Genomic DNA, 25,935 nt, shown 5'->3' with positions numbered 1-25,935 from the left:
CTGCTTCTGGCCCCGAGAGCGGGGAGGGGCCTGTGAAGCACAGCGCTCTAGCTAATAGCTCAGGACGCCTCTGCGGACCGCCAGCGGGGTGCCCACTCCACCCCTTACATGAAGTCTTTCTGGTGATTTTCTCCTTTAATATTTGAAGGCATGTTCAGGAAAATGGCCTCGCTTTCTTGCAGTGTGGCTAGTGTTGTCATCCTGACATCCTTGGGCCTTTTCTCTGCACTTGGGCTCAGCACTTGGTATTAGTTCTCTTCCTTGTACATGTCAGAGGTGGTTTTCCTATTTCACTTTCGTTCGTTCTCTTTGACTAAGGAACACTCCCGTGCCACTGTGATCACACGCTGGGTGTCTCTTTTTCCTCTGGCTTCAGTAGAAAGTCTGTGAAGGGACCGTTATGGGTTATGCTGGGTGCCAGGTGTGGGCAGCATACAGCAATGAGAAAAGACGTGGTTACTACTCTGGAAGATCTTTCTAGAGGTTAAAGGCGTTATTATCTAAACCGAGTGACCTTAAATGGAGAGAGTAGGTAGCGCTACAGTGATTAGGAGTTTAGCCTTGAGTCAGATCTGAATTCAAATCCATGAGTAGTAGCTCAGTGTTCTCATTGTGCATTAGGGCTGGAATGTGCTGACGGCAGGGGGCAATTCAGAAAAGTACCATGTGTTGCTGTGTGTAATGCACACTTTTTTGCCCAATTTTTTGAGGGAAAAATAAGAACGTGCATTATACATGGGTAGCACCAAAAATACCTGTTTCTGTTCCTATGTTTTGTAATTATTTGTTACATAAAATTTCTTCTACTATTATGTGTTTAAAAATAAGTGCTAAAATTCCTTTATAATAAAAAAAAAAAGCCCAACTTCCTACATCTAAATAAATAAAAGTTGAATTAAGAAAATTAAAACAAAAGTTTTTTTTTTAAGTTGGGGCTAAAAACATAGGTGCACATTATACATGGGAGCACAGCATACATGGCAAAATACAGTACTTAGTAAGATACATGTTCTCTCTGCAGCCCATAATTGTCAGGTAGTAAGTATGAGTTATTTCTATTGACCTCTCAGTTTTTGCAAGATCTCTATCAAGTAAAGGGTTTTTTAAATGTAAAGAAGTTAACTGTTCTTTTGGTTTACCATTATAACAAATTTAAGTTGAACGTCTAAGTTTTTTTGTGAGGATTAATTGATTGAAAATAAAGTTTTAAGTATCTTATAAATGCTCAATAAATGTTAGTTTTTATTATTACCATTATTCTTACCATCTAGACAAGAGATGGACTGTAACTGAAAATTAGCTCTGTCTTTGTATAGTGCATCTCACTTTTCCTAGACCTTGAAATACTTTCTTAAATGATAGAACTTCTTTCTGTATCAGTAAAACAAAACCAAAAACATTTGCTATTAGCAACTGCCACAGAAATATTATTTAGAGCTCAGAGGACAAGTTATTATGAATGAAGCTATTTTGTGTGGTAAATGGGAATTTATACGAATTGTTTCCAGTGTATCTAGAAGGAAGCTGCCAGCTTTATGTGACAGGACAATTTAGGCAGTACTGCCCGGCCCGTTTTGCTCAGTTCAGCACACAAAGTTGTAAGTCACTCCAGGACTCTTTGGGGAAAAAAGGGAACAGAAAAAAATTAAAAAGTATGTAATGCCAGGAGAGTGGGTGCGTACCTTTTGGAGATGTTCAGCCTCCAGGAATGAGAACGGGATGGGGGAGATGAGGAGAGGTGACGAGAGCAGCGATGATTGTCTTCCCGCTTTGGGTGAAGGATTCAGGGTAAATGTCCCCTTGCTCATAGAAAGTACTCAAGAGCAAAATAACCACAAGAACTAACCTTCGCCGAGTTAAGCCACAAGTGCCCGGTGATGTGTTAAAATAAATGTTTTATGCAGCTTATTTTATTTAATATGCCTGGTAACTCTAAGGTGTAAATATTCTTACTATGCTCAGTTCTCCCCACAGAGGGGAGAAACAGAGCCTTGGAGAGGTTAAATAACTTGCCCAGGGTCACACAGCTATTAAGTGGTGAAGATGGGGTTTACATGAACCTAGATAATCTGATTCCAGAGGCTAAACTATTTTCTTATAATACTTCCAACATAGGAGGCAGGAAGTGAGGTATTATTTGTGCTGAGGAGATAAAGGGGAAGAGAAGGCTAGCACTAACAGAAAGAAGAATCACCAATGGAAGACATCTTGGTTCGTTCCGAAGTTTCAGTCAGTCCTCAAGACATCAGTGAAATTGCATTCTCAAAGAGGGCCCGAACAGCCTTTTCCCCACCCCTGTTCAGTGGGCGCAGCAGGTAGAGTCTTCACTGCAGGGAGCGAAGGGAGACTGGCCCATCTTCTACTTGAGCTAGGCGTCCGCATACACCCGACATTTTCTGGCTCTATCTGCTCATGGGGGAAGACCCTCCAGTACTTTGCCATAAGATGTACACTGTGGTGCTGGGTCCCACAGTGCAGTATCCCCAGTCCCATGGGAGCTCGTGAGAAATGCAGAATCTCAGACTCCTCCTTCACCAAATTCAAACCTGCATTTTAACAAGATCTGGGTGCTTCATGTGCACACTACAGTTGCAGCAACACTGCTCTAGGAAGCTAGTTTACCTTTATTATGCCCCCCAAAGTGAAGTCACCACTTTGCAAAGCATGCTTATTTTGAAGAGCAAGCACCTGCCTCTAATGGACTGAGTGTCTGGTGTGTGTGCATGACAAATCCACAGACCTGGAGCATGGAGAATCCGAGGAGAGAATGAGGTGTAGTAAGAGACACATGCCAGTAGTCCACAAATCTTTTCTCTAAGAAGCTGTTGGATTTTTAGGTGGCTTTACAATAACAGGATAACAAGCCTTTATTTATTTTTTTATCTCAACTTTTTCTTGCCTGTTTTCCTTCAAATTATAATATCTTCTTTCTCCTCAAAGACTTGCTAATCTACATTTCACAACCTGGTTCCATTTTACTTTGTATGCAAAGAAATCTGTAGCTACAGAATACCTTCTCTTTTCCCCCCTTGACCCACAGCACTTCTCTTGCTCCAGACCCTTCCTACCTCAGGATTCGTTTCTTACCTGTGGCCTGCTCTCTCACACACTTTGCTCCCCTGTCAGCTGACCTGTCCCACTCCTTGTACACACATGACTCCCTCCTCTACCCTCCCTGACTGAGAGCAGAATAGAAGGGCATTCGTAGTCGATGAAGAGGGAGTGCCCATGAGTGCCTGGAAAGAAAATCCCCCAGAAGGTAGGGATGGACCGGTGCCCCCTAGGTAACAAGCTCACAAGGCTGGTGATGAAGGCTTTGCTCCCTCCAGCCATACAGATCAGTGAATTGAGGGCAAACACATGAAGGGTTTCTGTAGGATGTACATACGTTATCCTGGTTTATCTGGCATCACTCAAGAGTGATGTGGTCCAGATGAGCAGAATCTTACTTTTAAATATTAAAAAATGTAGGGGCTTTTTTTTTATGAAAATATGTCCAGACTACACATACACTCTTTTATATTTGATTATAATGAACTTAAAAAAATAATTTAAAGTCAGTAGATACTAAAGTTATGGCACTGTTCTATATATTTTCTTGCTTACGCAGCCTCTTTAGCGTAGATAGGACTATTGTTGCCTACGCTAAAGGGCACTTGTGTGCTGCACTTCTCAGATTCTTATTTTTTGCCTCTTTATCATCTTATATTTTCATAAAGATCTCAGCCTACGAACTATCAGGCAGGAAATCAGAGGAGTAAACGTTCAAAACCTACATCTAAAATAAACACAACAATTTTCTGACTAAGGTGCTTATGACCATTTCTCCGTAGAAAAATAGGAGCTTTGCCACATATACTCTGTGACTCATCCAGCACTTCTCGAACTTGGCTGTGCATTTTCATCATCTTGGAGCTTTAAAAATTGTTAATGCTGGGATCTCATCCTCCAAAATACTAATTTAATTGGCCTTGGGTACAGCACAGATATCAGGGTTTGTAAAAGCTACCACGTGATTCTTCTCTGTGTAGTTAAAGTCAAGAACCACTGCTTCTAAGCTGCACATCTGAAACTTTTTAAGTGTATTCCATGTCACTGAATTTATTGAAGAAGTGACTTCTTTGATAAACAAGTATTATCCTGTCTGTATAAAAGTGTAGGTGTAGCATATGTATACACACATGCAGAATATATAGTTTAAAATGAACTATATGACAAACTTTTGATGATATCACGAAAATAAATGGTGTATGAGTATGTCTGTGTCTGCCTGTCTCTAATATCCTGGTTTTTTTTTTTTTTTAAACTGGCTAAAACATTTGTTTTCATGGTTTTATAAAACTTTGTGATCACTCATTAATGTATGTTTTATGTATTTTGGAAAGATTGTCTCAAGTAATGCATTACCAAAAAAACACTTAAAAATAGACGAAGTATGGGCACCTAAAATGCTTTCTGAGATGTTGATTCAAAACTAAAGGGTATGACTTTTGCACTGTTTTACCTTCACAAGTGCAAGTGTATTTTCTTTCTTTTTTATCTTAGAGAAAGGTTGGGGGGTTTCCATTTTGTTTTACTGTTCCTATAAATATGTAGATTGCAGTCCTATCTTGCCAGGCATTCACATCCTGAAGTTTCTAAGACTTCGTTAAGAAGTTATGCTGTTTTTGCAGGGATTTTCCATGGTGTTTAGTTGTAAAAAAAAATGCTGAATGGATGAAAAATGAGTAAAATCTGTGTTTTTTTTTCTTTCCTATTCATCATTGCTGTTTGTCCTCTGTGTGTAGGCAACTAATTTGCTGTTGTTTCCCTGAGGGGAATTCAAGTCAAAAAGTCATATTGAATTACTAGAAAAAGGTATTCCTATCTCAAAAGAACAAAGTACAATGATTCAGGAAAAAAATACTTGGAAAATTTACTTGATTTCTTGGTGTATGTGTTGTATCTCTCCACGGTACTTTACTTGTATGAACTCTTACATAAAATAAATCTAAACTGAACAGCAAATGTGAACACTGACTGACTCTAATGAATAATTCTTACTTTTCATGAATTTAGAAAGTTTAGTTTCTCCCTTCAATCCCACCAACTGCACTTCCAAATTTTGACAGAATTTTTTTTTTTTTTGTATTCTATAAAAATCCAGTAAATGTTTTTATTCTGGGTCTCAATTAAGTTGGGTTCTTTTCCTAAATTTCACCAAGCTATATTTTACGCATTATTTGTGTTGACAGTGAAGAATCATGAAGTAGTAGAAGCTTAATAGAATGTGTTATTTATAGTACAGAAGTTATTCCAAATTTATTTCAACAGGCTGGCATTCCCTGAGTTATAAACACCCAAACTGTATGAACGACCTACATAAACACACACGTTCAACCTAGATCTCTCACGCCTATGCTCACCGCTTTACACCCGCAAGACCCACTCACTGTCACGGTAATTCCTGTGAAGAAATCTTGGAATGTTCAGACACACATGGCTTCCCAAATGCAGGCAGGGGTAAGGAGGGGTGACATGGGACGCGAATGGCTGGATGTAACGCGAAGTTTGGAAACTGACATCAGAATCTTCTGAAAGCCTGGCATCTGTTGATTTAAAAAAAAAAAAAAAAACTTTCCTGACACGAGCTGTATTTTTAAACATACCTTTACTTATTAACTCTACCTGAAATTCTGCCATTTAAAGATTCATTTGCATGAACAAATCTTCCTTTAAAAATGTCAGCACTTCTGGGAAGGTGAGGGGGCATCAGTTACTCATGCCTCGCCTGAATTCGTTCTTTCAGGTTGCTTTCTACCTCAAGGCCGACTCACACCAACGAGAATGAGTGGCTGGGTATTTTGATGGGAGATGATGACCATGAATTCAGAGCAGGAAAAGAATAGGTCTGGGGCAGGGGACCCCAGTGGGAGACCAAGCGCCTCTACAAGGCAGTGGGAGACTCAGAAACTCCAGGGGACAGAGGCTATGCGGTAGAAGAGAGACGGAGAAAAGGAGGTTCAAAAGGCAATTACATATATTTTAATGTGTTTCCTAGGCTGACTCTATGCATCGAAATAGGAAAAGAAACTCATCTACTTCCTTATTCCAATACTTTCTGACTTCCTGCTCCCTGGGCTCAGATGTCAGTTGGAACTTTATTCATTTAATGAATTACTTCGGCTTTGAGGAGGAAGCCTTGGGACCTAACACCATTCATAACTTGCTTCTATATGAAAATATGTGCTAATGTCCAAGAAACCTACTTGCAAATGAATTCAGAATGTAACCTGTGCCTAAATTGGGTCCACCCAATTGCTTTCGTTTTGTCCCTCGTTCTCTGGTCTGAGTTTGGAACTGGAGGATTTGTTGGGTTGAACTAGCAAGAGACACTGGGGAATGAAGCTTTATTTGCTGAAATTGATGTACTATCAGGGTTTGCAATGGCGAGGACACTGATAATGCCACAGAAACACCTTCATAGGTCACGACTCTCAGAACCCAAGCGACAAACACCCAGATCCTGGCCGTGGCCTAAAAGGCCCTGTACGGTCTTATTCCTTCTTCTCTCCAGCTCCATCTTGCCCTGCTCTCCCAGGTTCCAGTTCTCTGGTTGAGTCACGCCTCCTGCAGACACACAGAGCCTTTGTCCCTGCTGCTCCTGCAACCTGCCACGCTTCCTCTGCCCTCTGCCCTTTCAAGATGCCCACTGTACCTAGTCGACTTTTCTTCCACCCTTTAGATTTCTGCTCCAGATCACTCACATCTAAGTCAATTTCCTTTGTTTCACACTCTCATCGAGTTATATTTCTTTTTGATTGAGTGCAATTGTACATTTATTACTGTGATTATTTTGTTTAACATCTGTGCCCTCTAACTGGAAAGCTCCATAGAAACAGGGACTTTTTCTGATTTGTTCAACATTTGTGCCCCTAATGGTTGGTATAATGTTTAGAACATAGTAGCAATTTAATACATTTTTGTTAAATGAATGAATGAAGAATGATAAGGATGACTATGCAAAAGATGGTTCCATGTATTATCTTTCCGGGCTTACTTTTAAATGCTACATTTTATGTTTTAGGAAGGAGGGGCAGTATGTTCACAGAGAGAGCCTCTTCCTCCAGGCTCTGATTCTCCCTTTCTTCCCTTAGGCTTCTGTGATGTCAGGGTCCACTAAAGGGCACAGTCAGGCTGTGAGCTCATTCCACAGTGGTTATCTATTAACAAATATTTGTCACCGGTTAATAAACCTAAATTCAGCTAGAAAGGAAAAGCCTCATGGCAAATCTCTGTGGAGCCAAACATAGGAGACACATCTAGACATTTTTTAAAAATTAAGTGCCAGTAATATGTTACTTAACGTTAGCTTATTCTTAATCTCGCTCACTCTCCTTGCCCACCTTTTCAAGCTGTGTCATTAGTGTATCTGTACGTAGCCTGGGCATCTGGTGAGCCCCGGCTAGAGCTCAGCACTGCCATAGCACATGCCAATATCTAACTCCTCCTCTCGGTTTCCAGAGAACCACGTCAAAATTTTCAGGAGAGCCACAGGTGGTACACTAAACTATAAGAGCATATGCTTTACTTTTTTTAAAAAAATCAACTGAGAATCCCTTCAAATTAAGAACAAGGAAGCCTTAAACACCTAAGGATGAAAAGAGATACAAAAGGGAGGCTGAGTTAACAGAACCCTAATTAAAGTTAAACTTAGAAGTTAGCCATTGGATTTAGACTATTCCATATTTGTGTATTGTCTGCAGGTTTGGAGCTATGTGAAGTCTGCTGTGTTTCTCTTGAAAATATGTAATAGGACTTACGGGTTGTGTTGTATTCATAGATCTTACAAAATCCTTCCTAATGTCTCCCAGGATCCTATGACATGTCAACCTGTACCATTGTTATCAGATACTGAAGTCCTCAGGTAACCTGTTGCTGAAAAAGTGCTGAGGCAGGTGTAGAGGGACACTGTGGAAAAGACTGATACATGACTTGGCAAAAGCAAGGAAAATCCAGGGTTCTAGAGTTTTGTATTTAGCACCAGATCTATAAAGTGGGAGCCTGGAGTCTTGAGTTCGAGGTCAAATTGTCTGCTTAGAAACAGCTGTTTCTTCCCTTAGGTACAACGGGGAGATGTGGAAAGGCGGGCCTGGGCTGGGGCGGGGGCGGGTTGAGGAGGGGGGGGAGGCGGGCGGTGGCGGCAGGGCGGGGGAGGGTGTTGTATAATTGATTCCTTGGGAAAAAATGCAGAAGGAAACAACTCTTGCTTTATCTTTTAAAGTTAAGCTCAAGGAAATTGAACAAATAGCAAGAAATTTTAGTTAGGGAAGTAGTTTTAAGTTATAATTTCAGGAAGTAGGTTGTATTTCTGAATGGCTAGGCATACATTATAAAGAACACTAATACTTGAAATCTTAGTTTCTCTTTTGGCCAGGATGAACTTAATTAGAGATTTCCAAGGAAACTTCCCAACTTTGAATAAATGCATTTTGTTTGTTTCCTTATATATTATTGAATTACATTTGTAAATATTTTTCAAGAGTTTGATTTAGGTGACTGTAGCAAAAAAATCTAACAGCTGGAACTTGAAATTATGGTTTTCTCTGTGGTGGAAAATAAATGTATTTGCTCATTTATTTAATAAGCAATTGACAAGTGTGTACCCTGAACACTGGGGTAACCCTAGGGTTAGAGAATTTTAGAGAAAAACATGACCCAGTCCCTGCTTTCACGTGTCCTCTAATCAAGCCGAGGGCACATATACAGAAATCAGCAGTCCTAGAATACTATGATGTGTGTTGACAGAAGTATGTTGGGAGAAGAAGAATCACTCAGGATTGGGGAGGAAGGTTACTAAACAGCTAGAGTCCAGCAAATGCTCCACATGGGAGATGGCAGTTGAGCCAAGCCTAAAAGGTCACCAAGGACTTTGCTGGGACGGTGCTGCTGCAGGGAAAGGGACCAGCGTAGGGAAATGCAAAGAGGTATGAGAAAGTGGTCTGTGCAGCAAGACCCTGATAATGTTCAGTAGCCTCAGGACTGGGGAGGGCAGTGTTTGCCTGACACATGCGGACTCAGCAGAAGACAGGCTGAAACACACCAGGAGAGAGCTCGTGAAAGGCCTTCCATGCCAAGCGAAAAAGTGTGACCTTTATCCTGAAGCAAAGGGTAGCCACAGAAGGATTTTAAGTACCAGGGTTATATGATCAGATAGATGTTTTAGAAAAAAATCATTACTATTCTGGCAGCTATTATACTTTCTAAATGAGGACAAAACACGTCCTTAAAACCTCTCAAGTATTCTAGAGCTGGTTCCTAAGAAGGGCTGTCTATTATTCTCACCCTTTATCCTCTTAACATAACACAGAAACATCATCCCATCTGACTTCTGGCTAAGTAGACACAGCCATGATCTGAAGAAATGGGTTTGGGGTAGTTTTTGCATTTTTCCTAACAACCCGGCACACCCAGAATGCTCCACTACAAAGGAAACCTGGCCTCTCTCCCCCAATGGGATGTTTGCACTACCAGCCACTGGAAAGGCAGGAATGTTTTACACACAAATTAAGAGGTGATGCACACCATGTTCTCTCACGTAGATGTAGTATGGGAGAAAACAGATGAGAAAAGAAACCCTCAATAGTGGATAAAAATTTAGCCACCTTACAACGTGAGCTATTCAGTCACAGGAGTGCTTTTGAATCAACCATTTAGACAACTTTCAAGACACAGGCGAATTTGGTCAGTATTGAAAAATACAATTATAAATGGCCTTGATTTTTTCAGTCTAGGCACATTTTTTTGGACAAACACTGTATGTTTCTAAACACTTGATGAAGAGGAAAGTAAAGGTTAGAAGTGGACATGGCCTGAAACTACAGAATCTCAATACAAAATTGTATTTAAATGAAACCTCCTGAAGCTGGGGGGGGGTGGGCTACCAAAACAAGGGGGTCCCCAACCTTACATATCCCTTTGCCCCGGCAGTTGCAGGTTCCTATCTGTCGTTAGAAGCTTTGCCTCTGCGACATAAAGAACCCTCTGGCGGACCCCACATTTTATTTATACCTCCTGGCCCACTGACATGGAAAGTTCCGATCCGTTGTGATGTCAATCTCAGGCACTTTTCTGGGTTTTGTTTTTGCCTCCCTCGGAGTAGGTGTTTGGGAATGGCAGTCTGTTAGGAGGGAGAGAAAAATGGGAGCAGGGCTTTGACCTGCCGGAGAGGAGCCCCTGCTGACACGGTCAGTCTGACCCATTGAATGGCCTGAATACGATAAATGCTGCTTTATCCTGCCTTGAAAGGCACGAGATAGCACAGTCTAAATGCCTGGGCATGCTTAAATAGGCGACTCGGGATGTTTGAGTTGAGCGTGTTTGAAATCTGAGCTCTCTGACAGCCTGGGAGCTGCCACAGGTCACCTGCCTTGCTCCACAGGGACAGGCCCAGGTCTCACAAGAAATTGTCCGTAGACGAATTGTAGTACAAATTCCTTTCTTTGTTGGTTGGCCTCTTTCACTAGACCATGGCCTATAAAATTTTGTAAAAACAATTCTTAAATATTATTTGAAAGGGCAAATGGCCCACGCTGAAAGGCTTGACAGTTTGACATATAGTGCATGGTTTTGATAGCTCAGAAACTGAGAAGTGTGGCCAAGATTCTCCCTCTGCTTGTTAGAAGCCTGGTGTTTTTGAAAATAGTGTCTTGTTGCTGCATGGAGTTCCTCTGTTCCTAGCGATCTGACAGGCACTGCGTCTGCTTCAGTGATCTTCAATCCTCTCACACTCATTTGGGAGAGAGCCGAAAAACAGCTAGCACCTTTGAATCCGGCGTCCAAACACACAGAACCAGGTATTGCCAATTAAGGAGCCATTCGGAGAATCATATCAAAACAGACTGCTTTAGAGTCTTCTGAGTACAGCCAGAGCCAGGGCCTAGAGAGAGAGGGGCCCGTGTTTCACTTCAGTGGGGGCGAAAAGGGATTTGAGTGGGTCCCGTCTCATCAGAGCCTGGAGGTCGCAAGGAGGTGGATTTCTGCATTAGAATGTTGCATATGAGCAGCCAGTCTGGGCTCAGCCCCGGCTGCCTCGGCATAGCCAAAGGCCATTTTCAGGAGCCTCTGGCCCCTCTGTCACTGGCCGGCTAGTTAATTGCCACACGGACTTCATGACACATGGGCAGATAATATGACATTTTCGGTTTCTGTCACTAGCAAACGCCACAACGTTGCTTGCACTAGTTGCTAAGAAGCTGTCAGAAACCATTAGCAATTGGCTAAAGTCGCCCTATGGCATTTCCTCATAGCATCAGCAAAACGAGCATAAATCACCCACTGGAGCCTACTGCTATCCTAATGAGGCTGTAAGCTTGTTTATGGACTAGCATCATTTTTATGATTATTTCCACCTTTTCAGTTTGCCTTCATTTGGCGGCAGGAGAAGTCAGCTCCAGGAATGAAGTCACTGCTGACATTTTACAAATGTGGTTCAGAGCTGCTGCCTGCTGCCGTGTGGTCGGCCGGCGGTTCTCCAAGTTTGTTTAGTGATCTTAAACATAAAAAAAGGAAATAAATCCTCCAGAGACCGCAGAGAGGTGACTGTATCCAATTGCAGAGTGAATGGATATGCTGAAGGTACAATTGACCATTTAGACGGTCCGCTGAGGTAGAGACGTGGCGAGATCAATTTTCAATTTTAGAAAGTGGAAGAGGTTAAACAATTTATTAAAATCTATGGAAGTGTTTGCTTTTGGAATAGTCTATTTTATTATGATCTTCTCCTTCCCCATCTTCTCCATTTCCCTAACTTGTGTCGGGAAGGAGCAGGGTTTATTGTTTTAGGCTTTTCTGAACATGCACCAGTATTTACACTGGATTGAAAGCATTTGCTTCCAATGAAAATCTTGTCTTAGATTACAACCCAGCAGTGTAATTTCCCTCCCAGATGGGAGTAAAGTAGCTGTATTTGCCTAAAAACAGTAGGAAGAACAAACTGTGCATTAAGCCAAGGCTGTTTTTGGCTTGAGCTAATGATGTAATAGAAACCTTTTATTCGGGAGAGGTCACTGCCAGGGACTGACGGGGGTGATCTGGCTCCTGCTTGAAAGGTTTCTCCATTGTATCTACATAAGTCTTCACTTAAAAAATTCTGTTCCTAATGCTTCTGCTTTCATACAGCAGAAATAAACAGGAAAGGTTCTGGTGAGTGTTACACATGGAATGCAGAAAGCCTTCCTCTCCTAATGGAGTATATAATTCAGGTGCCCTCAAGGCACGCTTTCAGGAATTCTTTTGCCTGAGGTAATGGGAAGCTAAGGCTGCTTTAAGGCCTTGATTATCTATTGATGCACAGAGCTGGAAAAAAGTCATCGCTGCTGGATTATAGTAGATATTTCCATAAATTATCAATGAATTCTCTTCTAGGCAGGCACTAAGCATTGCCTGCTAAATTAATCTGAAGGGGTTTTGAGATGGATAGAAAGGCTATTTTTTTTAAAGGTGGAAAACAATCATGGTGGTGAAAAACTGTGTGGTTATGTTAGAAGCTCTTCATTTTTAATCAATGATCAAGTAATATGTTTCTTTTCCTTGGTTACCTTTTGCATATTGCAAATGGATTAGCCCATTGAAATTTTAAAAGCTGTTGAGTTGTTTTCTTTGCTCATGTTTCTTTAATGAATTGTTACTTTATATGGTGAATTGCTTCTCTGAATAAAAAGCCTCTTTAAATACTGGACTTTCAAAGAATTTGTTAGGCAAATCCAAGGGGACATCTTATGAAACACTTGGTTATGCAAATAAAGAGTTGGGTGGGATGGAAGGAAGACTGACTTGGGAAGGAGAGTGTCTGGTCCAGCACAGAGTTACCAGCTCCATCCCAGGCTAGGTGACCTTGGGCAAGTCATCCAGCAGGAACACAAGCACTTTCCTCACTGATACACTGAGAGCCTTGGAACCGTGAGCCTTTGTGATCCTTTCTGCTGAGAATACAGCTGTGATTCTGTGGTAACTTTTACAAACATGTATGGATCTTGAGTATAATACAATTATGGATTTTTAAATTAATAAAAAGTAAACTCTGAAGAGTTCTGCAAGCATTTTATGTGTATGGCCTATGCTGTAATCATAGCAGAAATGTTCAGATTAGTCTGTTCTTCACCCAGCAAAATTTTAAACTTTAACTCAGTAGGAGCCAAGGCAATTTGGGGGCAATTTTCTTTTCGGGGGAGGGTGGTGGTGATAGTCTCCTGAGAGAGCTGTTAAAAACAATGGATTCATGCTAGAGATTAGTCTAACTGCTAGAGATTAGACTGAAATTAAACTAGAGGATTCTTTTTGTATATAGTATATTTAGGCTAACAGCAAGAGGAATATGGGAATTCATGACGCAATACACAGTCCCTGGGAAACTTGTCTTCCAGAGCACCCGGCTCTTTGGGCCATGCAGGCTGCTCTCCAGTGACTTACACAACCAAGTGAATGTGCTCTCGAGGACATCTGTTACCTCATTGCTAAGCCTTGCTGCTAAGCTCCTCTTTCTGGGTCCAGATCAACAGGCCCCTTTCTAAATGCCAGTAGCTTCTACCAAGAGCTGGGGCTCCAGGTAGAGAAGCATGTTGATAAAAGCTAAGCTACTTTTTAGTGCAGTGGGTTGAGTGCCCTGTTGTTTTCCCTTTGACTTTTGCTCCAAAACACGAAGTGCTTACTTTTTGTTTGTACCTTATGATGTATTTTGACCAGTGTGATTATATGGGCTGAATTTTTTTCTTTCTTTTTTCTCATTAGACATTGAGATGTAAAAGAAAGAAATAGTACATTTTAAAGTTTATTGTATCACAGAGCCAAAATATTTTCTAAAAGAAGCAGCTTAAATGTTCTAACAATTATCACTGGAAAAATAGGATCCAATATATAGGCATGTGTAAACAGGTGAATTTTCAGTAAGAAAAATGTAAATGTATAAGAAATTTTAGAAGCTGCCTGGATTATTAGGGTAACACAATTCCAACTGACTGTTAATTTAACATCACTTTATTTGATTTAAATAGTGATTGTTTTTTAATTAAAAACAATTTTGGAAGTTCTCCCCTTATTAAACTTGATGCCCTCTTTCTATGACAAGATAAATTATATTCTATTTGAAGCATTCCTATGTCAAAACTGCTTATATGATGGATTACCTACATTTCCTTGGCCTAATTCAGTCTTAAGATAGATTGCTTGTGGAAATAGTTAATATCTTAAATGCGTCTTCTCACAAGTTGACACCAATGATATGTGGGATTTGAACACCCAGGCAGGGACCACACCCTGATAATGGCTGCCTCCATATTTAAGTCCCCAAAAGGAGTTACACTTAACGTGTCTCAGCTATACACATTGGAATAATTACCACGGCAACAGAGCTACTAGAGAGATTGGATATTTCCCTCCATTCCCTTTGACCTTTCACACTGTTCTTTGGCAGAAGTTCCTTAGACCTGACCACTTTCGAGCCTAGGTCTTGTTCTTTCTCTTTGTCTTGGAAAAAAAAAAAAAAACAGTACCAAATAAACTATTAATCACTTATATTGATCTTTTGGTTTTGTTTATATCCAAAGGCATTCTATTTGAATAAAGTATGTCAAGGTAGCATCAGTCAAAATTTGATTCACTATGTTTGCAGGTGATGGCTTGGACAACAGTGTAGCTTCCCCCAGCACAGGTGACGATGATGATCCAGATAAGGACAAAAAGCGTCACAAAAAGCGTGGCATCTTTCCCAAAGTAGCCACAAATATCATGAGGGCGTGGCTGTTCCAGCATCTAACAGTAAGTGGATTCTAAATGACATATGTAAACTAAATATGGACAGTTTTGATAGAAAAGAAATGGGGGGAAGTGATCCCTCTGGACCTGGAATATTTCATAAATCACTGTGTTCCCACAGTTTTTACAAAAGTGTCAGCACTTATTTCCTAGATACGTACCCCCAATGAGGAGTTTGATTTGAAGTTCGCTATTGCATTGTTGTTAACTTTTGTAGTTCTACGGTTTAGGAGTTCATGGGCACTTGTGATTTTAAGTATGCGTGTTAATGATGCTGCTTTTCTCAGTGTGCCTCTTATGTACTTAGAACCGTCTTTCACTAAGAAGCAAGTAAGACAAACCCCAGAGAGAAGGACTTAATTTCTTCCAATGCTTTCATGGACCTTTATAACGAATGGTCCGCAAAAATTTCAATCTTGTTGCAATGGCAGGATGCTCACATAATTTGCTTTTAAGTGGTTTGAATGCACTGGCTGCCATTCCAAAATGTTCATGTGAGTCAGAACTGCACAGTGAAAGTTGTCCCTGCGTTTAGAACTGTAAAGGAAAACAGCAATATAGACTCAGCTCTTCCTGTGTAGTCCCTTGTGACTTTTCAAGCAGAGTAACAGTTTATATTGTCTGTGTGAGCATTGCTGTTTTCACTGCAGGAATTCTCCTGGAGATGTGAGAAACTGGAGATTTGGGGCTTTCTGCTACCGAGGGATTTGTTTTGTTTGGTTATTGTTCTGAATGAATTTCATGTTCAAAATATTTATAATCATAATATTTTGGTGGGTATTTTTGTAAGTGCATACTGATTCAATGACACCTAAGGAAGAAGATAAAAATGAAAATTTATGAGTAAAATAATATTTTAAAAATCAGCAAAATTGTTGACCAGGGGACTTTCACTCTGAGGGACAAGGGATGAATTCGGACTGGCCATAGCATAGCATAGCCTAAAATGAATGAATAGTAAGAATCTTGGCTTTTAAAAAAAATGCCAAGAGGAAACCTTTTATGTTGCTATTTTTACAATAGTTTATTTTTCTTAAGTATCAAAGCTAATTCTACATTGTGACAAATGTGTCTTGACCTGTTGACCCTCCCACCCTTGCCTCCTTGTGGTCCTCAGTGATGTGTTCTGATACAGGGAGACAAACAGGACATGTTGAAGGCCATGCTGATCCTGCTCCTCTGGGCAGAGGCTGTGCCTCCAATAACACTCCAGGGTATAAATTAATCCAGAGTTTCCAGCATCCATGAGTAAAACCAAAACTGAGAGCAGCAGGAATAACAAAAACGTGGTTTCCACCCTTAATTTCTTCCCATGATGATTCCAAACAGCTACTAGATGATGCTGACAGTTCTGAATCAGCTTTAGGGGTTGGTTAATTTTGGTAGGCTGTTGAAAATTTAGGTTGTTTAGTTGATTTTAGCATCAAATTAGGTTTACCAAAAACCCGATTCGGGTGCCATTGCTGATCTGACACTTGTTGCTGTGCGTAGATAGTTTGAGATCTGACTTGTGCACCTTTGCTACTGAGGATTATCGAGCACTGCTGAATGGGAGAGGGAGGACTAGGGTCTAGGGGCATTTAAAATCAGCAGGAGATAAGAAGTGATAGTTGGTCAGTAGTGTGGATGCAACCACGCTGACATTTCATCACCAGCGCTAACCACTAACCTGATCTGGAGGATGAGTGCCGGAAGGGGACAAAATCAGGTCGACCCTGAAGTCACAATCAAAATGTTTCTATTTCCTGTACTAACAGAAAAAAAAAAAAAATGAATAGATCTCATCAACCTACATCTCAGTCTGCAAAGGAGCTTTAGCTTTATTTGCAGCTGAGTTGCCCCTGAATAAAATATAATCAAATATTGGTTCAGATAGAATCAGGAGAGAGAGAAGCAAGTTTTTTTATGCATCCGTCAGGTACCCTGGTTTCCTAGGTTATATCCTTGTGAAGAACCTTGCAGACAGCCACAGTATCTTCTTTAAAAAAACAAAACAGCCAGCATGATTTTACCTGCATTGTAATGTTTTTAGTGGTCTATGTTATTGGGGTGATTGTAACAGAAATTATTCATGAACTGCTGATTTACTTCGGTTTTGGGGTCTGTGCTGGCTTCTGTCACTGCCCTGGAAGGGGGAACCCATTCGTCCATGCCTATGGATGTTCATAGGTGTCACCTCATGGTTTGCTGGATAGTTTCCACGCCCTCCTGTCCCATTCCACTGCCATCTGCTCAGACGAAAATATTGATATGATAATGGTCTCTAACAAGAAAATGCTCTCATAATATCATCTACAAAACAAAGTTAGGAGATATATTTAAATTTTCTCCCTCTTTCTTTTCTCCAATGAGAAAGATTCCTCTCTCTTTTCTCTAATTGCAAGTGCAAATAGATCTCAAGTTACAAGGTACACTCTTCTTCTTATCTTGTTACACTTTTTGAAGGAATGCACAGACTGCTTAGGTAATATTTATAATCAGGAGCTGATTGTAATAAATTCTGTGGAAAAACCTATAGAGTTTTAAAGAGAGTTTTGTTGTGATTTGTCCAAACGTAAGTAACTACTGACATCTCAGTACTAACCCTTCAGCAATTTTGTTTCAAGTCCTGAGAGGTCCCCAGGGATGCAGGATTCATTTGGAAGACTGTTTATGTTTTAAATGTAAACACTTTTGCTCTATGATTAATTAAACTAATCTAGAAAGTTCTTTCTTAAATCTTGCTAGATATAAAAGAGCAATGGAAACTCTGGCTAATTAAAACAATTGCAATAACAATTTATTAGCAAATTGTAAAAACTTATGTATTAAATGCCAAAGATATATTATAAAAATCTCACATGCCTCTTTAAAAGCAAATTGCTATTTTTTTCTTTTTCAAATAAATGAGTCAATCTTTTAATTGGGCTTGTTCAGTTTAAAAAACTCTGCCTTCAAAAAGGCTTTCAAGCATTTGTGTGTTAGAGCAGTAGAATAGGCCCTGAACTAAAAAAAACAAAAAACAAACAAACAAAAAAACCCTTTCTAGATTTGCACCCCAGCTGCATAAGAAAAATGTGTAGTTCTGTAGTTATCCACAGGTAGATTTAATCAGTCGCACATTTTACTGCTCCAAAGAGAAAATTAAAGCTTCATTCTTGGACTCACAGTCTCTAGCAAGCTCAACTGGACATACTTGTGCCTAATGAAAACAATAAAAGAAAAAGGAAACAGGTTTTAAACTTTGGTGATACAGAGTAAAAAGGAAATTTCACTGATGTAAATTTTCAGCTTAGACTACTTACTTGAACATTTGCCAGTTTTGTTAACTAGAGAAGGTCTCTTAAAAGAAACTATTCCCTGGAATTGAAAAGAATGACTGACACTTAGGTAATAAGAGAGAATTAGAAAGAAAATAAAAGCATTTATTAATTGAAATGCTTGCATTTGCCTGAAGACAAATTATTGCAAACAATTAGAAGTACTTAATATTGGCATACGAGTCACTGTAGAGTGACAGTCAGTTCGGGGGCATATGTCACATCAAGGTTTCTTTTTCCTTCTTAAGGGCATTGTTTCAACTGTAAATATAGCTTCCTGTGCTGTGGTGTTTAAGCTAGATGTGTTTTGCATATTAGTGGTTATTTGGTTACATGGTTTTACAAAGATGTGCCCTAGTGAAAATGAGGAGAAGGAATAAATACAATGTGTAAGGTAAAAATCAGGCTCTTTTTGTTCTGTTTTGTTTTCTTACCCTAACATACTGCAATTTTAAATATAATCTAGATAGAAAAGCGGTTAACATGGTTCTTGTTTAAAGTACACAGTGACAGATTTTCCTGGATGGAGCTTCATGTGCTCCAGGAATCCTGAAAGTTAGAAGAGTGGAGGTTGTTAAAATGCATCCCTGCAGTTTCAGGGGAAGAAACCATTCAAGGGGTGACACATCTGGTTGGCATTGACCAGTAGGGGAGATGATCCTGGAGGTGAATTGATTTCCATTCACATTTTCTTGGGTTCCTTGTCCTTTCACTGATCTTGAGGATCCCATTGGCTATTACAGAGACAAACTTTGTTTCTAAGTCAGGTACACATATTTTTGCTATTTGGGTTTGTTTTGTTTGTTTCTTTTTGTGAGCTTTTAGCCAGGAAAAATATATATATTTTTTTGTCTGTGGCCAAATTTATGTCTCGATTTCTTATTTATAAGACTTTCCTCTCAATGTGGATAAAACCAAAGTGAAGGGTTGTAGATCTTCCAGGTTGAGAATGGCGTTTCCATAGAAACACTATTAGATGAAAAGTGCCCTGCGGGTCTGCCACTCTAAGGATGGAGTAAATGGAATTGAATTGGGAATTGAACGCTCTAGAAGAGACAGATGTTGTTTCATTGGTTTTGCTTTTGGTAATAAGATCTGTTAGAGACATCTTAGTGTCATATCTCAGCTTACAGTTTTGGAAGAATTGCTCTCTAATTATTATGAGTTATTATTACAATGAAAGAGTACTTCTAATCGGTGTCCAGATAACCCATTCTGCTGATCCAGGTGAGTGCACAATCAAGAGGTATTAGATAGTAGGCATGTAGGTAGGTCATAGAAGGAATTTGCTCCTCTCCTCACATTTCTATTTCTGCCTGTTTCTCACCTCCATACTTGGCCAGTTTTAACAGTGAATCTTACTGTGCCTCACCAGCTAGCATCCTTCGGCTGCCAATAGTCCTAAGAAGGTAGTGGGCAGGAAAGGTATATTCTTGAACTCTCACCTGCAGTGTCAGCCAGGGAGGTGCAAAGTATCACCTTTAACCTCATTCTAAACTCTCCACATGTTTATACACCTGAGCCAAAGAAGGTGGCTGGTGGAGACAGCGGATAACTTTGATTCCTTCTTCACTACGTGTTATCTGCAGGTATATTGTTCAATTAAGAGGCCTGAGAACTCGTATGAAGGAGTGAGATTTTTTTTCTTCTTCCAGATATCTGTGTACCACGTCAAAAATGAGCTCTCTTAAGTCTGTAAGAAGAATATCTTTGTAGTTATTACTTTTCCCCTTGCATGGAGTTGCCGTTGACCTTCACAGTCTTTTGTAATGATGATGGGTCAGAGCTAGGCTTTGCTGAAAGTAACCCAAGCTTGGATGACAAATCCCTATATTTTAATTTTAAAAGATCTCAGCTCCTTAAGAGATAGCATATTTCAACTTTGATTAGATAGGAACCCTGACTTTTTTTTTTTTAACCTGATTCAAAATCATCTGTCTCAGAGGGAAAATAGAATAGATTATTTAATTACTTGGGGGTAATACTGGAATGCCCTAATTCTTCTGTGATATACATCATCTAAACTCTGTTTTAATAATGAAGCAGTGGTTTCTAGATTCTGGGGCAATTGCCTTTTTCTTTTTCTTAGCTAGTTATTGAAATCCTAATGGGATGGGTGATGAATTTTCTTAGGTCAGGTAAACTGAAAAGGCTACAGCTGGAATTCTTCACCCAGAAGAATCGGAGTTAATACTAATGATCATTGTGAATTAGAAGATCAAAGGCGAAGCATCAGCCTGTTCTCCAAGTTGTTGCCCCAGAGGCCATTAGCGACCTGGCAGAGCTCTCTCCCAGCCTTCCACACACCTCCTTCCCCTGGTCCCAGCCTTTCTTCCCTGTCCCAGTTATGCACCTCTGACCTGGGGTAATTACAGTCAGTTGATGAGGAGGCATGGGGGAAAAGAAAACAATCAAAAGTAAAAACAAATGTCCAACTTTAAAATCGCCCATTTATCCAGGTACATAGAACTCACAAGCGAATGAGCTCTGGCTGGGGCTCTGTTATTTTTGGGGTGTGACTGAGATTTTTGTGCCCAGTCAAATGGTTTGTTCATTTCACTGATGATTGGTGCCTTCTGTAAGGAACTTGCGGAGAGTCTGGCTGGCAATTTGTCAACTTATTTAAAATTTTCCTTCTGTTCTGAGGCTAAGTCAGAAATACACCATGGTTTGGTTTTCTAATATCATCTTAATTGAGCTAATGAAATAAAGGATTAGGTTCCAAATAACAGTGCCCATATAAGCACAATTTATTAAGTTGCTGGTTGCTGATACACATACCTCTTTGAACACTAGCCAGCCTTTTATACTTCAAAGCACGTATCAATATCATGTCTTCCTCTGATTTCTCTTAGTGATGATATATTTTTGAAGATAAATATCAAACTTGGTCAATGACTACGCAACTGCTCCTCCTCAATTTATCTTTCAGATTAAAACCGGAGCATCGCATAGATATGTGTGAATGTATTTCTTACACTAACGCAGTCCAAACCTTAGGAATTTGATATAACACCACTTTGGCTTTTCACTTGCTCAGTGTTTAAGATTTTTCGTGAAGGTACTTTGCTTTCAAGTATGAAGGTTTGATGGAGAGAGAATCAGATGGTTTTGTTTTAGAAAGGATTCCAGTGTTTTGGTTTCGTTGGTTGTTGTTTTGCCAGTAGAAGTAAATCTATGTCATGGAATTTATGAGACTTTGTTTGAGTTAACTGAAAACATCCTCATCTCATCTCAGTCTTTCTTACAGAAGTGTGAGCCTGATTGTGTATATATGTCCCTACGTATTTGGGCAATTGAACCCCTACCATCTGTACCAGTTCTAATGGGGAAAACGGATCTGATTTACTTCTATGTTTAGGGCTCCATGTTTCTGCTGATGTAAGCGCATACTTGGGGGTAACTGAAGAGTGGAGACCACACTGCAGTGGTCTGTTGCTTGGGTCACAAAACTCACTTGGTCATGGCCTGAGCTTACCTGTGCTATATACTTAATGCCATGAGGTGGCAAAAGTTATTTTACTAAGTCTCCAAGGTAGTAATGATAGCGATTGTATGAATTCATATCAGAATGACTGCTACTCACAAGGGTGCTGGTGTTTTACTCTGCATGTCCCTGCATTGCAGAGTCATGAGCCCGGTAAGGTTGCCTTGCCTCAATGAGCTCAATCCTCACCTCAGTGAGCCAGGAGCAGGAGACAGTCCTCAGGAACTCAGATAAGGCACCTGGTCTTAGCAGCCCTGTAGAGAACTTCTAAGAGCAAAAGAGTAGCTGAGAGAGTTACGCCAGGCAATTTTCTAACACCTCAGCCTTCTCGGCCTTGTCTTTTCTGGCCGTTCCAAACTGCCTTCACTCAGCAAATTCTAGCCCAGTGAGCGTGTGTCCCTGTGCAAGGCGCATTGCTCTCTTTGAGCGCTGGGAAGGGAAGATGGGCCTCGGCTAACTTAGTGTCACAAACACAGACATTCTGTGTTAGTTGATATTTACATGAGATACAAGTTGCTTGGTTTTTAAATATATTATTCAAAATATTCTAAAATGGAGACCTTGGTTGGACTCAACTCCTTATATTTGAATGTCCTCCTGGTATTATCTCTTTACACACATACGCCAAAAGGTGTGAATATATATATGACACCCTTCGGGTGCCTTTGCTTCTCCATGTGTACTATTCTGTGATTGTTTTTGTCACTTTCCACGTTGACTTCGTTGCTGGCACCCCTGCAGAGCCCAGGTGCTCTCCTGTGGCATGGGTGACCTCTGAGAATCCAGTGTCCTAGGAAGTCCTGAGGGCGTCCAGGGCCAGGAGGTGTAGTCTGTTAACAGGGACACTCATCTTAAAAACGGTTAATCAGTGGAGACAATTTCTATTGCAGTTTATAATAGAAGTTTAGGAATAATTCCTATCTGCTATTTAAAGAAAATTCAATTTCCAAACGTCTTGGGGGAGAAACCCTACAAAAATGACTTTAAGAAAACATAAATTTATCTCCTGCCTACATAATGTTACTTTAATGTGTTTCCTAAAAAAATTATCTATTAATTGCTTGGTTATTTTGACATTGGATTATTCTGACCTCTTAACAGTCGAAGAAAAATTGATCAAAAGGCTAAATAAAATTATGTGTTTCTGTGGTATTTTGTATTTCACTATTTTCACATACTCTCGATTCTTAAGACAATCCTGTAAGGTAGGCAGGACGACAAGAATGAAGCTTAGAGACATTAATGATTTTTTTTTTTTCAAGGTCAAAAGCTAGGAACCGGCTGAGCTGGAACCAGGATCTCCTGACTTAAATTTCCATGTGCTTTCCACTACATTGCCTTCTAACATAGGGCAAGTCAAATTGCATTGTGGGAGTCCAAAAGTATAATTATAGTCTCATTCCATGAGTTAGCTCATTTGTATTTTTTAAAAAAACAAATGTGAGCCAGAGGGTTTGGCGAAAAACTTCATAATGCAGTCTGATGGGTATTGGCAGCTAAGCATCAAGGATGGCCCTTCTCTATCTCGGTTCTTTTTCCAGACATAACTGCCCATGAAAAAGACATAGCTACAGCTATTGATATTTTGTACAATTGTAATAATTATGCATTGTTAGAATTTCAGATTTTCAACACTGCCTATTCCTCCTTCCTTATGGAGACATGTAAATCTCTACACCTGTCTGTTACTAACAATGCCTGATAGTAGTTTGGGGGTGAGGAATCCTTCCTCATACACATTCCTACCTAAACCTTCTAACAGAGAATTTAGCTCCTTGAAGATTTTGTGCCTGTCACGTGTCCAGTGCGCCAAAGAGCTATGTCTTTAATTTGCTTTATGGAGATAGAAGAAACTGCTTATGCAGCCACGATTACTCTTGAAACTACAATCCAACTGTCGTTTCTCAGCAAAGAAGGCTGCTAAACCCTGGAGAATTAAGCCACTGCTCTGGGGTATGACACTGAGGTCTGATCATTTTAAAGCTAGTAATAACCAGAATCCTAAAATTCTTATGAATAAAATGTAATTTTAGTAATGTTTCCATAAACAGTGGTAATGGTGGCATTTTCGTAGGCAGTGACATTAGTCACATCGAAATTGCACCACATTGGCTTTTAAATTACTCCACCTGTCTGTATGAATAGAATTTTCAGTGTAAAAGCAGAGAGACAGCTGCTGCTAATGTCTTCTTCTCCCTGTGCAGATAATGCTGGCAGATCTACATGCATAAAGGACTGGTTTGTGATGTAAAGCGGTACCTGACCCTGCTGGCTCCTGAGCTACAAAGAAATACCTTTAATTATCAGTGGCAGTGTTTAGCTGTTGATATAAAAATATCAGCTTCCAGGGCTGTAACCTCAGGTTCACGCCCTCTAGTAATGTCGCCCACCCTGTGCTCTTTTTCTTCCACCCACATCCGCAGTGAGATGGGTGAGCATTTATCTTGATATGTTTCAGAAACATGCAAGGCATTAATACTTAAAAAGGAAATCATCTAATACTGTTTGAACTTGATTGATGATCTTTCCGTTTGAGAACTTTTAAAGATTAGTGGAATCTGGTTCCTCCTTTCCAGCCAGCATGGAAATATGGTGTAGTGTTTATACCTTCAAAGGGCTTAGCATCATTCATCTGATACAAATCCTCGTTCTCGTGTGAGGATCGTGGCCAGGCATTCATAGAGCAGACAGGGGTTTGAGAGTATCAGATGTTTCACTAGGTGCCCATGCTTCCTGTTGATATATGATGAAGCTTACTTTCGGGAGGAGCAGCCCATTTGTTCGTGGCCTTTTGATTATGGCCTATTGCAGCAGCTTCATCGAAATAAGCACAGGCCAGCCAAGGGGATCCTTCTGTTCGAGATGCCTGTTGCCAACAACGTACTTGGTGAAACGGTAAATAGGAGATATACTTGTCTGGCTCTTTTGCAGGCATTCTTTTTGACTTCTCTCATACAACTGGTGTTTTCGTGTTTAATTTAACAAGGAATGAGTAGTAAATGAAAGCTGCTGCCTGAGATCCCACTGTGAGCGTGTTTTGCACTAGGCTCCCCGGTGACAAGGCAATTTGTGAAATTATGTGACGGAGTAATTAGACGAAGCCGGGGCTCCTGATTGTTGCCATGCATATGTGGCGAGGGTTTGTCGGGAAGAGGGAGGGGGAGAAAAAAAATAGATTATTACCCTGGCAAGTTGGCTCAAAGCTTCTTCATTTATTTGTAAACAGAATATTTAGTGACCGCATAGGAAGTAGCTGTAATCACCAGCTCATAAAGAAACCACAGCAGAGCTTTTGGATTTTTGCAGAGTGCTCATGTAAAATTTAAGCTGGGAGGCAGAATCCCTGTTAATGTAATTAGGATCTAATTTACCACCCTTTGCACACAGATGTAATAATGTCTAGATATTTATTCTATCTTTAAGCACATTACATATACCTCAGTGCAGCAGTTACCGAACAGAAACAGGTGTGAGCACTTTCCTAATTCGTTTTTACACTGTAAACACGTAGCAATTTAAGGGAAATATTTACCAAAAACGAGGGAAAGGAATGTCTGCAAATGAGGCAGTAATGGACAGTTGTCCTTTATGTACTGATGGATTTCTCAATGGTTAAGTAAATTAAAGCAAATGCTAGAAAAATCAATAGGCCAGCATAGTCTTGGTTTTGCCTCATAGACTTCAGGACAGAATGACAGATGTGGTGTCTGTGACCCATTTAAGTATTAATGCTTGAAAAACTGCTTCTGCATGCAAGGTTATATAGGCTTAGAAACATTCCGCTATATTAAATTACAGACTAATATTTTTTAAGTATATGTGGAATTTATATGTTTCAGTTAGGTTGTTCTTATGTGTTACATTTATACTGGGAGATTAGTTGCTTAGTTGTTGCAATAGCATCATAAATCAGTTTTGAATGTTCCCATACAGAGATATCTTCATAAGGCTGTAGTGAGAAGGTGAAGATGATGTATATTGCGCTTCCATGTATCGTGAGATGAATATGCTCAATAACACTCTATGTTGGAAAGCAAAATTAGATTTAATTAAGGGGTAGATGCTTGGAGCCTTTGGGGAAAAAAACCTGTAAAATACCATTCAAATGTGACGTTATAATTCAGGTAATCTTCAGGGCTACAGAGGCTGTATTTTACATTTGAACTGACGTGGATAATGTGTCACATAGGTTCGCTGTCACAGCATGTGGTATTTTCGGGCTGTTCTCATGTCTAAGTGGTAAGTAGGAGCTTCTGAGAATAAGAAGCCTGGCCTTTGGTAGCACCTCAGCATTGTTTATTTTCCCATCTATCGTTCCCAATACCAGCTTCAAGAGAAGTGATATAAATATGGTCATAA

The 25,935-nt window shown here is 40.1% G+C and overlaps 1 protein-coding gene across 2 annotated transcripts in view; it reads left to right on the top strand.

Moving 5' to 3' along the window:
* Nucleotides 1–25,935, top strand: part of MEIS1 (Meis homeobox 1) — a 131,349-nt gene that overhangs the window by 58,830 nt on the left and 46,584 nt on the right. For both annotated transcript variants that reach the window (XM_054586875.1, XM_054586876.1), the window contains one exon: nucleotides 14,648–14,793. In XM_054586875.1, coding sequence (XP_054442850.1) covers nucleotides 14,648–14,793 — 146 coding nt within the window. The remainder of the gene's footprint in view (nucleotides 1–14,647; nucleotides 14,794–25,935) is intronic.

The sequence above is a fragment of the Pteronotus mesoamericanus genome, unplaced genomic scaffold (genome assembly GCF_021234165.1).
Source record: "Pteronotus mesoamericanus isolate MK-2021 breed Mesoamerican mustached bat unplaced genomic scaffold, CSHL_Meso_final contig_98, whole genome shotgun sequence".
Lineage (NCBI taxonomy): Eukaryota > Metazoa > Chordata > Mammalia > Chiroptera > Mormoopidae > Pteronotus > Pteronotus mesoamericanus.
Note: the sequence above shows the minus strand (reverse complement) of the source record. Positions and strands in the feature narration are given on the sequence as shown.